Source organism: Bipolaris maydis, assembly GCF_028858645.1.
Source record: "Bipolaris maydis strain C4 unplaced genomic scaffold PSV08scaffold_5, whole genome shotgun sequence".
Lineage (NCBI taxonomy): Eukaryota > Fungi > Ascomycota > Dothideomycetes > Pleosporales > Pleosporaceae > Bipolaris > Bipolaris maydis.
Window position 1 is genome coordinate 1,422,110 of NW_027093861.1, and position 15,470 is coordinate 1,437,579.

A 15,470-nucleotide genomic window follows, 5' to 3' on the forward strand; every position below is an offset into this window, starting at 1 on the left:
GCTTGCCATTGGCCGCTGTGCAATATATAGGTTCACCGATCACCCAAGTAGCTCCATCGAGACCCTCTCTGTGAACAACACAGTATTTACAGCCGGTCTACTTGTACTCCTACACTTGATCTTGAACCTTCCCTTTTGGGCTTACTGAAGAGCACTCTAAACCTAACGCCAAGTCTAACTGTTTCATCTACCATCCATCATGTGCCCAGAACCCTCCGAAACGGATCGAATAACTTACGAAGAAGCACGTAACGGAGCGGCTGCATATCTGCAATCACGACTCTCAACAAAAAACGAAGAAGCAGACAAAGACTTTGAAATACCAGTCATCGATCTCGAACCATCATTCTCCGACTCCCTTTCCGAGCGCCAGAAAGTTGCAGACCAAATACGTAAAGCATGCACAACATCCGGCTTCTTCTACATCACCAACCACCGAATCCCAAAGTCGGCTTGCGACGGCATCTTGCACCAAGCCAAGCGCTTCATGAAAGAGCTACCACTTGAAAAGAAAGAAGAGCTGCATTTGAAGAAGAACAAGTTCGGATTAGGCTGGGAACCGAGCGAATATACCTCCATCGCAGGCGACAAGGAAGAAAAGGAAGTCTTCAATTTTGCCTACGAAGCCGACCTCGATCCCACCGGCGGCGACGGCCAGTACAAGAACCTCGATGGCTCAACCGGCAACGCAAACATGTGGCCCAAAGAAGAAGATCTCCCCGGATTCTACACCAAAGTAAAAGATTACTACGGCAACGTACGTTCCATCTGTCACATACAACCCCCTCCCCCCCTTTCGCCTCATACACTAATATAACACATATATGCGTAGGTCCTAAACCTAGCCCGCCACCTCTTCCGCCTCTTCGCCCTCTCCCTCTCCCTCCCAGAATCCCACTTCGACCCGCTAACCACGCACCCCGGCGGCATCGCCCGCCTCCTCTACTACCCACCCCCTTCCACCCCCCTCCCTGCCCCCTCCCCTACATCAACCCCAGACCAGCAAATCGGCCTAGGCGCCCACTCCGACTACGAATGCTTCACCCTCCTCCTCCCTTCCTCCACCCCCGGCCTCGAAATCCTCAAACCATCGGGCTCCTGGTACATTGCCCCCCACCTCCCCGGCACCCTCATCGTCAACGTGGCCGATTTCCTCATGCGCTGGACAAATGGCTTGTACAAGAGTACCGTGCATCGCGTCGTGAATCGATCCCGCGAGGAGAGGTATAGTGTCCCGTTTTTCTTTTCCGTCAATTATGATGCTGTCGTTGAGACGTTGCCCGGCTGTTTGGACGAGGCCGAGGGCGAGGCTAGGTGGAGGCCGGTGAGGGCCGGGGAGTATATTTTGGAGAGGTTGAATGCTACGACGGCTTATGGAAAGGGGTTTCAGGCGTAGGTTGGGGGAGAGGGTGTGGGTTCTTTTGTTTTCTCTACTATGGGAAATGAATTTGATGATTCTCGGCGTAGTAGCAATCGTTTTTTTTTGTTTTTTTTTTTTTGCGGGAGACTTTTTCATGAATTTCATCAGTCTCGAGAAGACACAAGGTAAGAAAAAAAAAACAGAATCATTGTTCGATTATGAAGCCAGTTTTCCGGTCTATAAAGCCCTACATGATTGGCAAAGAAAAAAACTTCTTATACACATACATGGCAGTTGCGAAACAAAGGACTCGGGCGCCATCTATCGTGCTCGTCGCCCGCACTGCTACAAATCCTTTCTGCCAGATCTACAAAGATTGCAAAAGGTTTCGGGGAAAAAAGGAACATGCCGAAGGAAAAAAAAAAAACTCCCACATGCAAAGATGATTCATACCCACGCATGTCCTCAATAAGGACATGTCTGGCTTTGACCACGACCAACATGTTTCGGCCTGCCCGCACCCCGCCCTTGTCCCGCATCCGACCTCTGGTCACCATGATACGTCGGACCGGACGAAGCGCCGCCACGAAACTGGCCCCGTCCACGGCCACGAGTAGCATTGTGATACGGCGGCACCCAACCCTGCGGCTGCTGCTGCTGCTGCTGCTGCTGAGGATACTGGCCCCTTCCATGAAAAGGAGGAGGAGGAAAAGAAGGGGCAAAGTTACCTCTACCACCCTGTCCAGCACGCTGCCCACGACCGCGCTCACTGTGAAAAGACCCCCTACCACGGTCGGCGGCGCGTCCCCGATATCCGGCAAACGACTGAGGTCGCAGCGGCCAGAAGAGTTCTCGAGTTTCCCTGTCGACGGCGTGACTTCTCTCCTCCATTGTGCGCAGCACGAGGGGTCCGCTCTTTGCTTCTCGCACAAGAACAACGGCGCGGTTGGGTCTGCGTTCGCGCACGAGCACGGCGCGGATGCGAATGAGTAGCGCAACGAGTTTCTGGAGCGCTTCTTGCTGCGCTTCTTCCCACCTCGCTACGCGCTCTGTTGCATCTTCCTTCTTTACGCGCTGTACACGGCCCGTCTCTTTGTCGTAAGGGGCGGTGAATAAGAGGCATGTGCGGCCGAACCAGAGTTGGTCTTGGCACTGTACTAGAGTGCTGCTTTCCGGGTGGTAGGCTTGTGTTTTTAGCTCGACCATTTGCGCGGTGGGGACGATGTGGCCCTTTTGGAGCACGCGGATGGGAGCGTTGTAGTTGAAGGTGGGCCTGGTGGTTGGGCCTGCACCGTTGCCGGTTGTGGCTGCGGCCTCGGATGCTGTGAGGTTGTCGTTTCTCATATTGTCATCGTAGGCGTCTGCTTCGAAGCGGCAGACTACGTTCAGGGGACCCATTTTGTAGCGGATGGCGCGGTAGTGGCTTGTTGCGTCACGCATGTCGTCCGTTGTCGTGGTAAAGTCTCGCTCGAAATTGATGCCGTAGCTGTGGCCGTCTGAAAGTTTCCACCAACGTGACTCGCGGCGTACAATGACTAGAGTGTTGAAGACCAGGTATACGTTTAATCGAAATGGCCCGTTGGCTTTGCCCTGAGCAACTTCGAGCAACACGCGGAGATTGTTGCGATCGGCCAGAATGTCAACGTCATGGAACGTAAAATTGGGGTTCATGACGCTGAGTGCCTGGAACATAGGAGAATAAGGATTCTTTGGCTTCCGTGCATAGTTGTAATCTTGGTATTGGAAACCGCTGTCTCGCTCTAAATGATGTGGTAGAGCTGGCTGCTGCCATTTTGCTGGCTCACCCGGGACTGACGGGGAGATGTGAGTACTTCAATGAACAATGTTAAGAATAACGTACCGAAGATAGTGTTGGTACCATCTGTAGAGGCTTGCCAGTTGTAGCAACAAAGAAGCTCTGGGTCCTGGTCCCATGACACTTGTTGTGAGATGGGTGTGAGCGAGGCAATGTCAATTGTCTCAACCACCTCTCCCGCATCTCTGGTAATGGTCTTTTCAAACCGCTCCAGCCTTTTCTTACGTTTCTGGAGTAGGGCCTTATCGACTTCTGGCTCCTGAGCTGCGCCCGTATCTACAACCTCGTCCACTATGGGAATTCCGTTTCCGCCATGTCCGTCTTCATCATCATCATCATCATCATCATCATCACTGTCTTCATACTCTTCATCCGCACCGGCTGCCTGTTCAACTGTAGTAACGGGATCCGCAGTGCTACTGTTCTGTAGACTTTGCCAACTAGATCCTCCCAACGCCATGGCAATCTTTGCTTCAAAGGACATGTTTGAAGCGTCCATGGCTGGTGATATCGAAGATAGTATATCAACGGGAGTAAGTTACCTGCTCTTGTTTCAAGGATACTGCAACGTATCTGCTTTGTGACAAGGTTCTCTTAGGCCTTCTTTTCGAGCTATGCTATGAAATCAAACTGTGTGCAAAGAAGTAATAACAATTTGGACTGCAGCATTCGAGTAAGCCTGGCTTTCTTGCTGTTCGATAAAAGACCCACGACGATTGTGACTTACACTTTATATAGAGCGACCCCTGCCCTCTACATGCAGACAACACTCTGCAACAAGACCCAAAGCAAGCGAAAGCGAGTGGAGTGGTCGGACCAGGTAAAGCAATGAATCATGTGATGATGGTAAGCTGTGTAGTGTAGTTCATGCAAAACGGGGGTGCGTTATTTACGCTACCGAGCCCCTGTAGCCGCTAGCGCGCCTCTCCCGCGCCTAGCCAGATTGCGCCTTTAATCACCAACTTGCACGGTGACCTCCATTTACAACTATGCCTGCAGAACACGCTCTATAGTAGGCAATGGATAGCCTTCTCTTTCGCAGTTACAATTTCTGAACATCTCTATGAGAATTACAAGACGGTCATAATGAGTTTACATTTATCACAGTCGAAGCTAGAGCACTTATTGAATGTGGCCACATCTTCATCACAGTCAGCAGTGGTCATAGAAATGATAGGTGTGTGTGAAGTTGACAAATTCTGATTCACTGCATAAAAGTGTGCGACAAAAAGATGAAATGTATTCTCGCCAATGTATGCACTGACATGTCAAGAGACCAGCAAGAATGGACTTGATGCGTATATGATTATTACATAAGAATAGATGCCAGATCGTAAGGGTCATGGTTCACGGCAAGAGCATCCATCAGAGTCTAATTTTTCCAACAAAGACGTAAAGTCAACACCATCAGACACGGCTTGTTGCGGGGTACATGTTGGTCGGGTGATGCTATGAGCGGAGCATGGCGGGGTGCGGGGAAGGTGATCGTCCGCGTAGCATGGGAGTGCTAGGCTTGAGCATGGGACTAGCCGTAGCGCTCATTGCATCGAGACTGAGCTTGCTTATGGCATCGAGATTATCCTGGACGTCTTCTTTGCTGAGGTCGAGCATGAGGCGCAGTTCATTGGCCTTGAGCGACTGGCCTAGACCAACTGCCAATTGCTCCTTGTTGGCGGAACCGGGGACGTCGTAGTAGGACCATCGGTATCCAATATCCTCGAGGCGATGTGGCTCTGCGGGGGTGGTGAGTCTGGCGACAATGCGCCTCACGTCCATGCCGAAGACGCCTGATATCAAGGGCTCGGTGCCAATTGCCCCCAGGCTGGCTCCAGTTCTTCCGCGCAGAGAAGGGGGGACCTTGGCATCCTTGTCGAGAGGCAACTCGTTGAGGCGGTTAGAGGCGCCGGCGTCACGGAGCTTGGCGCGCTTGAAGGTGGCATTCTTGAGTTCGGTCAGACCAAGAACAATGTACAGCGGCTTTCCTGCTTGGATCTGTTCGGCCATCCAGGCGCGGGCATCGGCATCGCTGCACACGGCCTCGAAGGCCTTTGTAGGGCTCTGGGTGGTGCATTGGACCATCTGCTCAGCCTTGACAGTGAGCAGGTTGGGCTGTCTGTATATCCGTCCGAGATCGAATTTGGCGCCATAGTTTGTCATGAAACGGCCCTCGGTGTCGACTGAGTAGAGATCCTTGTAGCGGAGCTGGATGTGGAAATCGTTCAGGTCATCGACTGCCGAGTGGGCCTTGTCGGGGTAGAAAGAGTCGCGCTCTGGGTGGACGGGGTCCGTGAGCAGCTGGCCGACGGTGACGGCATCGGCGGGGATGGGCTTGGGCAAGAGGGCGTTTTGGACCATTGCTGCGGGGCGGGGGGTGTGGTGTGGATTTGTATGCTGCGACGTGTTGGGAGAGGGTCGTGGAACAAGCAGCCTGCGGTCAACTGGGCTGGAGGGGCAGGGTGGCAGGGTGGCAGGGTGACGCAGGAGAGCAAAAGGATGACGAGAGCTCTCTCATGGCTGCGAATCAGAGGGGCGCATCAGGCCCTGTGGCAGCTGCTTGGCTAATCGGGTCCGTCTTTGCCTCAGATGCTCGCAACCAGAGTCGCGACAGCAGAATCGAGTTGCAGCATGACTCGCCGCGCCAAACACTGCCGGACGAGCCATCACGACGGCGATGCAGTGTCGCGGCTGGCACATGCGTAGTAAGTTGTCGTCACGTGCCGTGCCTGGGCGGTGCCGGAGAAACAAGGAGCCGCTGGCCTTGGGCGGGCGGCGAGCGAGCAGCGCTACTAGGACTTAGTCGTAGAGTACGTAGTACAATGGCCCACCATCCAGAAGCATGCTTGGAGAGCAGTACATACCGCATCGCTGATGCTCTGCATCGACACCTGGCACTTCCACGCATGGCCGGATCCGCATCGTGTACCTAGCCTGAAGGCTTTGCACACGCGCAAAGATTTTCGGCCCTCTTCCTTGTTCGTGTGCTGCTACACATGCAGGGTCCATCAGAGTTCTCCGATGAGCATCGAGCATCGAGCATCGCGCAGGCACACGGCCATGCTCCATTACATACACGCATTACCCAGACCAACAGAGAAAGAGCTGAGTAACCCTGACTGCAGACACGCCGTGTAGCCAGAACATAGCCACAGCCCGATTTGTCAAATGTTAGTTGGACTTGTAATGCTCTTTGTCAACATGGTAATCGCTGACAGTGCATGCCATGCCACTGATGGCGGGGTCCTCGGACACACATGCCTGCGAAATGGTAGACCACCACGCCCGTCTCGCGAGTGGCGCCATGTCGCAGTGACATGCAAACCAAGGTGAACTGCAGCCATGTCCAATGCAGATGGCCTTGCATGCGCCGTCTGCATCGGCCAAAGACGCCTGATAAGTAGGCCCAGGAACACAGGGCGGGCTAGCACTAGCAGACGGCCACGCTAACGTCACGTCTGTCCGAACCAACCCACCACCCCCACCATCACCAGCTAGCATCCCAGCCGAACGCCGTAAACCCAGAACATCCACAAAACAGACCCAATTGGCGAATCATCCCCGGAAGCATGACGTCGCGCCGCTATTGAATCGAGCTACACGTCACTCTGGACCCAGCGCCCCTCACTAACCACTAACCCGAGCCTCGCAATCATGTCGTCCAGCCAAACACTACTTGAACCCCTCGCTGCCCCTCCATTGCCCTCTTCATCCTCATACTCTCAGCTTCAATTGCACCTTGCCACCATTTGAATCTTCCTCCGAGTCTTCATTCAACCCCCCACCCTCACAATGATTCCCGTTCCCCAAGCAACCGAGCTCAAGGACCTCTTCAACCTCAAGGGCAAGGTCGTCATCGTCACTGGTGCCTCTGGCCCTACCGGTATTGGCACAGAGGCTGCCCGCGGATGCGCCGAGTTTGGCGCTGACCTCGCCATCACCTACAACTCGCGCGCCGAGGGTGCCGAGAAGAATGCAAAGGAGATGAGCGAGAAGTATGGCGTCAAGGTCAAGGCCTACAAGTGCCAGGTCAACGAGTACGCCCAGTGCGAGAAGCTCGTCCAGGACGTCATCAAGGACTTTGGCAAGGTCGATGTCTTCATCGCCAACGCCGGCAAGACTGCCGACAACGGTATCCTCGACGCCACTGTTGAGCAGTGGAACGAGGTTGTCGAGACTGACCTGACTGGTACCTTCAACTGCGCCCGTGCCGTTGGTCTGCACTTCCGCGAGCGCAAGACTGGCTCCCTCATCATCACATCGTCCATGTCTGGCCACATTGCCAACTTCCCTCAGGAGCAGACCTCATACAACGTCGCAAAGGCTGGCTGCATACACATGGCCAAGTCGCTTGCCAACGAGTGGAGGGACTTTGCCCGTGTCAACTCCATCTCCCCTGGATACATTGACACTGGTCTGTCCGACTTTGTTCCCCAGGACATTCAGAAGCTGTGGCACTCCATGATCCCCATGGGCCGTGACGCCAAGGCTACTGAGCTCAAGGGTGCCTACGTCTACTTTGCCTCTGATGCTTCATCGTACTGCACTGTAAGTTTTTTTTAATATATTTGTTGGTATTCAATGGCTAACGCAATTACAGGGCTCCGATCTCCTCATTGACGGTGGTTACTGCGTCAGGTAAACGTGTTGCTTCTGGACGAGGACACGAAGGAATAAATAAAATAATATCCCAGCGCATGCCGGAAGCTATGATTTCATGTATCTAATTTGGAAATGACAATAAGCTTCGCAGGTTCCATGAATCTTGTTCATCCATGTTGTCTGTTGTTGTGTGGTATGTGAGCTAACTGAGCTAACTCGTTCGAAATAAAAGTTATCCTTGTATATTGGTTAAGAAAAAACTTTTATATGCAGGAACCAGGCAGACAGGTACATGTTCCCCGGCTGTCATGTGATTGTCTATATGCAGGGCTGAAGAGATGGATAAACAGCTTACCAAGTCGGCTACTTGAAATAGTTCCCCGCAATCCCCAATTAGCGACTCCGCATCATCAACCGCGGTAAGCCTCTCAGCTCGTCGATCCTGCAACATCGGCAATCAGCACCAGCAACATTCCCACCTACAATGTGATAAGAAGGGCCCAAACATCTCCTCCATCCCAACCTCATCCTCTCAAAAAAAATGCCATCCCCCAAGCAAGAAACCTACGGCAACCTAGGCCCCTGGGCCGAACCATCATGGTACACCTCGCTCTCCTCGCCCTACTACACCTCCTCGCACCGTAAACTGCGCGCCGCCCTGCGCACCTACATTGACACGCACGTAAAACCATACATGCTCTCGTGGGAAGAAGCCGGCGAAGCGCCCGCCGCCGAACGCCTCAAATGGGCGCAAACAGGCTTCGCATTCGCAGACGTCCCCGAGCCGTATCGGCCAGCCAATGTACCGGGCCCTGCAGGGATACCGGTGAAAGAGCTGGACGCGTTTCATCTGCTGATTATGAATGATGAGGCGAGTAGGATTGAGGGGGGCGTGGCGACGGCGTTGGCGGGCGCGAGTGTGATTGGGGTACCGCCGGTGGTGCATTTTGGGACCGAGGAGCAGAAGAGGAGGTGGTTGCCGGGCTTGTTTACGTGGGAGACGAGTTTTTGTCTTGGGGTGACGGAGCCGGGTGGTGGTGTATGTTGTTCTCTTCTCTCATTTTCTTTCCCCCCCCCCGTTTCTTCTCATCTTTTCTTGGATGTGTGATACTTGGTAGTATTACAGAAAGAAAAGAAAAGAAAAGAAAAAGGCATGGCTAACACCATGCAACAGTCCGACGTCGCCAACCTCCAAACCACGGCGACAAAATCCCCAGACGGATCCACCTACACCATCAATGGCTACAAAAAATGGATCACCGGTTTCCCCTGGGCAACCCACATGACGACCGCCGTGCGCACCGGCGGGCCCGGCGCAGCAGGCCTCTCCTTCATCGTCATCCCCACCAATTCCCCCGGCATCACCCACCGCCGCATCGCCAACAGCGGCCAAAAAGCTGGCGGCGCCTCCTTTGTCGAACTCGACAACGTCGTCGTTCCCGCCGACCACCTCGTCGGCCCCGAAAACGCAGGCTTCCCCATCATCATGCGCAACTTCAACCGCGAGCGCTACATCCTCGCCGTCTCCTGCAACCGCAAAGCCCGCACCTGTCTGTCTGAATCCATGGCGTATGCGAGATCGAGGGAGACGTTTGGAAAGCCCCTCGTCGAAAACCAGATTATAAGAAGTAAGCTGGCGACGCTGGCACGGTACGTCGAGTCGCATTGGGCGTGGTTGGAGCAGCTGGCGTTCCATGTGCAGAATGCGCCAGAGGGATGGATGGATCCGGGCATTGCGGGCCAGATTGCGCTGTGTAAGGTGCATGGGGGCAGGATACTCGAGTTGGCGGCAAGAGAGGCGCAGCAGGTGTTTGGGGGCGCGGGGTACCAGAAGGGTGGAGGTCCTGGGGCGGTGGTGGAGCAGATTAGTCGGGATTTGAGGATGATGGTGGTGGGAGGGGGCAGTGAGGAGATTCTTGCGGATTTGGCGGTTAGACAGGAGGTTGGGCTTGCGAAGGCGAGGGGGTGGAAGTTGTGACATGGATGCATATCATGTTAGTTACTTTTTACTGGACAAGATGAGTTAAGTAGATCTGTAATAGATCAATCGTGTGAAGAAGATGTTTCGATTATTCAAAGGCCAACAGGCAACTAGCTAGAAAGGTATCGTTTTTTTTAAAAAAAAACAAAAAAACACAAAGCAAACTGCATCCCATCAGTCGTGTACTCATCATTTCGAGACGTAGACTATGAATATATGGCTGAACCAATAAACGCCGAGTGAGGTATCCTAAACGCGCTAAGCAACAAGAGAAGAGAAGAGAAACGAAGAAAACAACAATGACAACAACATTTTATGAAGCCGCAACAACGGGTTTTCGTGTTGGTGATGACTCCTCTTCCTCAATATCGGAACACAATGCAACCTCTTTGGACAGACGCGAAGGCTTCTCGATACCAGCATCGACAGTGACGTAAGAGGTTGAATCACATCCCTCGCCGTAAAAGTTGCTTGGTGCCAAATCACCCAATGGCTTGCGGTCCTCATCCATCGAGTCCTTGACAAACTTGCGTACAATGCGGCGCTTAATTGGCTCATCACCAAGAATCTCCGTCTCATAGCCGTCATCCTCAACTAGAGTGGCTGCCTGAGAGCGGGGCTGCGAGGCACGGAAGTCTGGAGGTGGGATATTCTCCTTTCCGCGGTCCTCATTGCGTGTCTTGGTCTCGACGTCGTCGTCGGATGAGATGTCAAGGGTAGAGGCAGAGTGTTCCATGAGGTTAGAAGCCTCCTGCTCGGGGGTGTCCTCGTGGATCTCAAAGAACCAGGCCTTGGGCATGGTTTCGTCAAGTGCGCTAGATTGCTGGGCGGGGGCGGAGACGGGCGTGGCTGTTACTTTGGGCGCCTTGGGGGTGTAGGTAGAGATGGAACCACTTAGTGCTGCGTCAATGGAGAAGGGAAGTCCTGGGCTGCTCTTGGTAAAGGCCGGGGGGTCGACGCGTCGGAAAGGCGAGGTAGAGGCGCGACGCTTGGAAATGGCATGAAGGCGCTTGTTCTTTGGCGATCCACGGCTGTTGGTGATGGGCGTCGACTTGGTGGAGCTGGGCGATGAGCGGGCCTTGCGGGAAGACGAGACGGAAGGCGTGGAAGTGAGGCTAGTGCTGGTCTTAACGGGCGAGGTGAAGGCTGGGAAGCTGGCTGGCTTGACAAATCCGGCGTCACTAGTGATGGCGGTGGTGGTTTTGGTCTTCTTAGTCGGGCTGCTAAAGACAAGAGGGTCCACGTTCTCGGAATCGGCATCCTCGAAGATCTCGGGCGCGCGCTGGCGCTTACCCGTTGACGGACCAGGGGTGAGCTTCAAGCTCTGCGAGGGGGCAAGCTTGGAGATGGCTATGTGAATGCACAGTTAGCCAATGTTGAGCTGCATGTCAGACGAGGTTCTTTACAATTCTGGCGGTTCTTTGCACTGTGCAGTCCTTGCAGCCGGGACGAGCCGAGCTCGGCAAAGGGTTGGCGTGTCGAGGTAGCCATGGTACAGAGGGTGAAGAATACGGCGGTACGGGGTTGCAGAAATTAAAGATGTAGCAGCAATGGTTCGGAGTTGGGGTGGTAGTGGTGGTGGTGGTGGTGTTGGAGGTGGGTAGACGGGCGCTGCTGGGGCGTGAGGGTAGACAAGTAGTGGGGGCGTGAGTGTCGACGTGACTCTGGGATTAGCCGGGCACACAATAACAAGCGTAGTGCAAGAAGCAGCGTATGGAATGAGTGGAAGAGACACAACGGCTTGGATTCCCACGACTCTCGAGACCAGCAGAAGAGGAGGAGCAGGAGGAGCAGAAGAGAGAATGAAGCAGAAAAGGCCGTGGTGGTGGGCAGGTCCAGCTAATAGACGGAGCACTCAACGCGTCGGTGGCTAGCGTGTCGCTCACGTATTCTAGGGGCGAGCGCGCGCAGAGGGCGTCATCTCCACTCCACCCCAGACACTTGCCGGGATGTCTCTCCGAATCAGACGCTTGGAAACCGGCTTGATCCTGATGAGCGCAATTCATGCAATGCCGTCTACTGGCCATTACCCTCTGGATCCACCCGCGCTATTTGCAGACATGCCTTACAGCCAGCCTATGCCGCCCCATAGACACGCTCGCGATGCGTCCATCCGGCCTTCCAAAAAGACGTGAACTGCCCGTTCCCCGTGTGCCCACTTGGCGCGTCTGGCTGCTTCTGCTGGAACGAGTAGTGTGCCTCTTGAGACGGGCACCGGACGACATTTGCGTAACAGCAATGTCTTCCGAAGGGGGGGGTTGGTGGACCGGAGCGGTGCTGCGCTTTGGCTCCATCCCACTCGCGCCATGTTCCAAGTCCCGGGCAATGTTTCGACGCGTAGAGCTGAATGCATGTCAGCGACGTGATTCCCGGTAATGCTGTGCGCGACGAGGCGCCCTCTGCACGCGAAGCCTGCTTCGTCACGCTCAATATATCAAAGGCTGGGACACTCGTTGGCTCCCCGTGCTGTATCCCTTACACCCTCATTCCCAGCATTCAGCCTTTGCGCTCCACTATGGCCACTCCATACGAAACATTTGTATTACTGCCATAACCTTAAGGAAAGAATCCATCTTCCATCAATTCATCCTAGTCCCCACTAAAAATCCCCAGATCTCGTTTCTTCAACACGGTCCGTCATCAGTCGCGCTTTCGTGGTTCTAGTACCAGTCCGAGCACCAACGCCAATCGCCGAACCCCACATGAAATAGTCCGATATACTTTTTTTTCAGCCTCGGAAGACCGACAAGACTAGTACTTAGTCACGCGTACCGGTGTTCCGCCCCAATTCGCATTTAGATACGTCGCGTTGTCCTCGTCAAAGCCATTCGCGTATCTGATAGTGCCTCTTCCGCTACTTCCGTGCGCCTCCCAGCCATGCTGATTATAAGCGCGTATTTGCTCGCGAGACGTGCTTCGCCGGCCTGTGTCATGATGATTGCTTTGCATGCTTTTATTACTAGGACACCCGTGTGTGCTGCTGGAACCTGCAATGCTGACGTCACTCAGTGTCTTGTCGCGCTCGAACCCGTCCCATGTTACTTCGCTTGACGAGCGTGTCGTAGGTGTATTGTTTAAGACGTGTTGCTGCGAGGAATAAGCTTGGATACCAGTCCATGCAGGATTATCTGCTGCCTTTGGTCTGCGACTCCAGTTGCCTACGCTGTCAGATGGGCTGGCTGCCCAAGTATACGGATGAGGCAAGTTCCTGCCATCACCTCCCGACGAGGTACTAGATGCATCTTCTACGGTCGGCGCCTTGTATGTGGAGCAACTCTTGGTCGACTTTTTGCTCTTGCTCGAGGAGGTCGACCCATTATTCTGGTACCAATGACCCGGACCATCCACTTCCCACGCGTCTCCAGCGTGTCTAGTCTCCCAAGATACTGGCTTGACGTGCCTGTACCCCTTTTTCACCATCTCAGCTACCGATTTTGAGCTCCTGTAGTCCCAGCTCTCGCTTGCTGAGCCAACTGTAGACACAGCTGAAGGCCGAGTGTGTGGTGACCATGCATTCGCACCACTCATCATGAAGTCCCTTGGTGACCTGGTCGTCTCGCTTCCAGAAGGCAGGCAGCCACTCTCGCATTCAGACTCAGGTATAGGCGAGAGTACCTTCGTTGGCGAGCCTTGACTGTTGCTCCATCCAAATTCCCTATGCCTCCGCCTTGCCGTCTTAGCAATCCCCACGGACCGGCTTGAACCCATCTGCTGCTCCAGTCTCAGCTGCTCCACATCCCCTCTCACAGACTCAGACTCAGACGCCTGAACCGTAGACTCTGCTCTAACCCAAGCCCATCTTGGTAACTGCTGCTGCCCCCCAGAATCAAACTCCCCCTCCTCGTCCACAACCACAACCCGCCCATCCTTCTCCCTGATAACAAATGTCCCCCACTCCCGCGGCAAAGGCACAGACACCTTCTCTTTCTTCTTCTCGCTTTCCGACACACCACCCACCTTCTGCACCCGCACACACCCACGCAGTCCCCGTATCTTGTCTACATGCCGCTGCACATCTCCGCTGACCGCTTTCTGCACACGCTCGTTCCACACATGCCCTTTTTCATGCTTCCTCTTCTCTTTTCCATGGTCGCGCACGTGGCTGGATGATACACCGCTGTCGCGTAGCACGCTGTCCACGTTGTCGTCGATGAAGCTGCCCGTGTACGCAGACGTGTCGGATCCGTGCTGCGAGAGCCATTGCGCTACCTGGTGTGGACCGAGGCCCCGGGGTAGGCGGTTGGTTAGCGAGATGGCGTCGTCGATGAAGGAGGTTGGGGTTATGGAGCTCATGGTGGTGTGGTGAGATGTTTTTGCTTGGTGATGGCTGGAGTGAGAGTGCGAGGTGCTGGGCTCGCAAATGTAGGTGTTGTAGGCTGGTGGGCAACTATGCTTTGGCTTAGGTTTTGGGATTGGTTTTTTCCGATGGGTAACGAGGTGGATGTAGAGGAGTGGTTTGCGAGTACGTTTCGAGGGCATTGTTTGGGTAGTGGTGAGTGGTGAAAGTAATCTGGTTCTGTGCGTTTGCAGAGTGATATATGAGAGGATCATGAATGGCACTTCCAAAACTTGGGCACTGCAAAAGAACTGAGTACAGAAATGCACACAAGGTTGACGATATTAAAACCCAGTTACTGTAATACAATGTTGTTTGACCAACTGCTAGGATATATATGCGCACATTCGGCAAACATCAAGACAAATACCAGCGCTGACCCCAACCCAAGGCGAGCACAGTAGCACAACTCAAATTACTCCTCACAGCTTTGCCTTTTCCTTCTTCTTCTCTTGCTCCCATTGCAACTGCACATTCCGCATCTTATACCAGCTCCAAAGTCCCGCCATGGCACCAAACGGTGGGAACACCCAGAGAAGTAAGCTCCACCATCGCGGACTTCTTTTCCGAACATCCTGCATCACTCTCTGCACCTCCTTCTCCAAATGCTCTCTGTCGTGATCATTCCAGACCACAACGCCATTACCCGGCCCCCTCCGCAAACAACGCTCTGCCTTTTCGCGCACATCACCTTGGCTCATAACGCGGTTCCGGGCATCCTCCTCAGTAAGATGTGAATCCCGAGCGCGCAGACGCTGGATCTGGATCGCGGGGTCTGAGACTCCAACGACGAGAATGGTGCCGCAGTATCGCTCCCATCCGCTTTCGAAGAGAAGAGGGACATCCAGCACAACGGCCCAGTTGCCGCGTAGGTATGCCCATACCATCTGCTTGTACATCTCCCTACGTATTGCGGGGTGGACAATGCTGTTGAGCATCTTCCTGTCGCGCTCCTTCTCCTCGCCAGCACCAAACACTCTTCGTCCCAGCGCTGGTCGGTTCAGCGGCGCGCCTTTGGGTGTCGCATCCGGGAGGAGCAGATCCGGTGTTGAGGGCAAGAAATATTTGACAATCGCATTGTATCCTGCTGTACCGGGCTCGACGACCTGTCGCGCGATGCGGTCGGCGTCTATGATTGGAAGCGAGTATGGTGGCTTGGAGAGCAGAGATGAGACGGTCGATTTGCCTGTTGCGATCGATCCGGTGAGGCCGAGAAGGAGCATGTTTATTTGTTTTTGTCGTGTACGTTGGTGTCGTTTGCCTTACATGGTGAAGGTGAGAGATGCAATGACGAATGCGGGGAGCTGTTCCTAAGCTTGTCCCGGCACGTACCTCGGAGCTTGCGCTTGGACCAACGACATCCACTAAACACAGCCTATCC

The 15,470-nt window shown here is 54.1% G+C and overlaps 8 protein-coding genes across 8 annotated transcripts; 3 read left to right on the forward strand and 5 right to left on the reverse strand.

The window, feature by feature from the left end:
- Positions 1-199: 199 nt before the first annotated feature.
- PSV08DRAFT_401001 (uncharacterized protein) lies at positions 200-1,490 on the forward strand (the record flags this gene model as incomplete). Its single annotated transcript, XM_014226588.2, has 2 exons — positions 200-757; positions 833-1,490. 2 exons carry the CDS (start codon positions 200-202, stop codon positions 1,394-1,396), a joined length of 1,122 nt encoding a protein of 373 aa, XP_014082063.2. The 3' UTR covers positions 1,397-1,490.
- A 335-nt stretch (positions 1,491-1,825) lies between these two features.
- On the reverse strand, positions 1,826-3,675 carry PSV08DRAFT_361292 (uncharacterized protein; the record flags this gene model as incomplete). Its single annotated transcript, XM_014226587.1, has 2 exons — positions 1,826-3,171; positions 3,222-3,675. 2 exons carry the CDS (start codon positions 3,673-3,675, stop codon positions 1,826-1,828), a joined length of 1,800 nt encoding a protein of 599 aa, XP_014082062.1.
- A 719-nt stretch (positions 3,676-4,394) lies between these two features.
- Positions 4,395-5,823, reverse strand: PSV08DRAFT_288632 (uncharacterized protein). The gene has a single exon (XM_014226586.1). The coding sequence runs from the start codon at positions 5,529-5,531 to the stop codon at positions 4,626-4,628; it is 906 nt and encodes a 301-aa protein (XP_014082061.1). The 5' UTR covers positions 5,532-5,823; the 3' UTR covers positions 4,395-4,625.
- Positions 5,824-6,946: 1,123 nt separating this feature from the next.
- Positions 6,947-7,928, forward strand: PSV08DRAFT_288656 (uncharacterized protein). The gene is made up of 2 exons (XM_014226585.2): positions 6,947-7,718; positions 7,771-7,928. The coding sequence occupies exons 1-2, from the start codon at positions 6,963-6,965 to the stop codon at positions 7,810-7,812; spliced, it is 798 nt and encodes a 265-aa protein (XP_014082060.1). The 5' UTR covers positions 6,947-6,962; the 3' UTR covers positions 7,813-7,928.
- A 385-nt stretch (positions 7,929-8,313) lies between these two features.
- PSV08DRAFT_361295 (acyl-CoA dehydrogenase/oxidase) lies at positions 8,314-9,778 on the forward strand (the record flags this gene model as incomplete). Its single annotated transcript, XM_014226584.1, has 2 exons — positions 8,314-8,811; positions 8,947-9,778. The coding sequence occupies 2 exons, from the start codon at positions 8,314-8,316 to the stop codon at positions 9,748-9,750; spliced, it is 1,302 nt and encodes a 433-aa protein (XP_014082059.1). The 3' UTR covers positions 9,751-9,778.
- A 42-nt stretch (positions 9,779-9,820) lies between these two features.
- Positions 9,821-11,557, reverse strand: PSV08DRAFT_401006 (uncharacterized protein). Its single transcript, XM_014226583.2, has 2 exons — positions 11,160-11,557; positions 9,821-11,103 (listed from the first exon to the last, which is right to left on the reverse strand). Exons 1-2 carry the CDS (start codon positions 11,242-11,244, stop codon positions 10,067-10,069), a joined length of 1,122 nt encoding a protein of 373 aa, XP_014082058.1. The 5' UTR covers positions 11,245-11,557; the 3' UTR covers positions 9,821-10,066.
- Positions 11,558-12,451: 894 nt separating this feature from the next.
- On the reverse strand, positions 12,452-14,046 carry PSV08DRAFT_200292 (uncharacterized protein; the record flags this gene model as incomplete). Its single annotated transcript, XM_014226581.1, has 1 exon — positions 12,452-14,046. The coding sequence occupies one exon, from the start codon at positions 14,044-14,046 to the stop codon at positions 12,505-12,507; it is 1,542 nt and encodes a 513-aa protein (XP_014082056.1). The 3' UTR covers positions 12,452-12,504.
- Positions 14,047-14,364: 318 nt separating this feature from the next.
- PSV08DRAFT_288678 (dephospho-CoA kinase-domain-containing protein) lies at positions 14,365-15,367 on the reverse strand. The gene has a single exon (XM_014226580.2). It carries the CDS (start codon positions 15,310-15,312, stop codon positions 14,512-14,514), a length of 801 nt encoding a protein of 266 aa, XP_014082055.1. The 5' UTR covers positions 15,313-15,367; the 3' UTR covers positions 14,365-14,511.
- Positions 15,368-15,470: the final 103 nt, after the last annotated feature.

Coding starts and splice junctions, on each gene's coding strand:
- PSV08DRAFT_288632 (XM_014226586.1), bottom strand. CDS start 5,531: ATGGTCCAAAACGCCCTCTTGCCCAAGCCCATCCCCGCCGATGCCGTC.
- PSV08DRAFT_288656 (XM_014226585.2), top strand. CDS start 6,963: ATGATTCCCGTTCCCCAAGCAACCGAGCTCAAGGACCTCTTCAACCTC. Junction 7,719..7,770: donor ATGCTTCATCGTACTGCACT/GTAAGTTTTTTT, acceptor ACGCAATTACAG/GGCTCCGATCTCCTCATTGA.
- PSV08DRAFT_401006 (XM_014226583.2), bottom strand. CDS start 11,244: ATGGCTACCTCGACACGCCAACCCTTTGCCGAGCTCGGCTCGTCCCGG. Junction 11,104..11,159: donor TGCAAAGAACCGCCAGAATT/GTAAAGAACCTC, acceptor GCATTCACATAG/CCATCTCCAAGCTTGCCCCC.
- PSV08DRAFT_288678 (XM_014226580.2), bottom strand. CDS start 15,312: ATGCTCCTTCTCGGCCTCACCGGATCGATCGCAACAGGCAAATCGACC.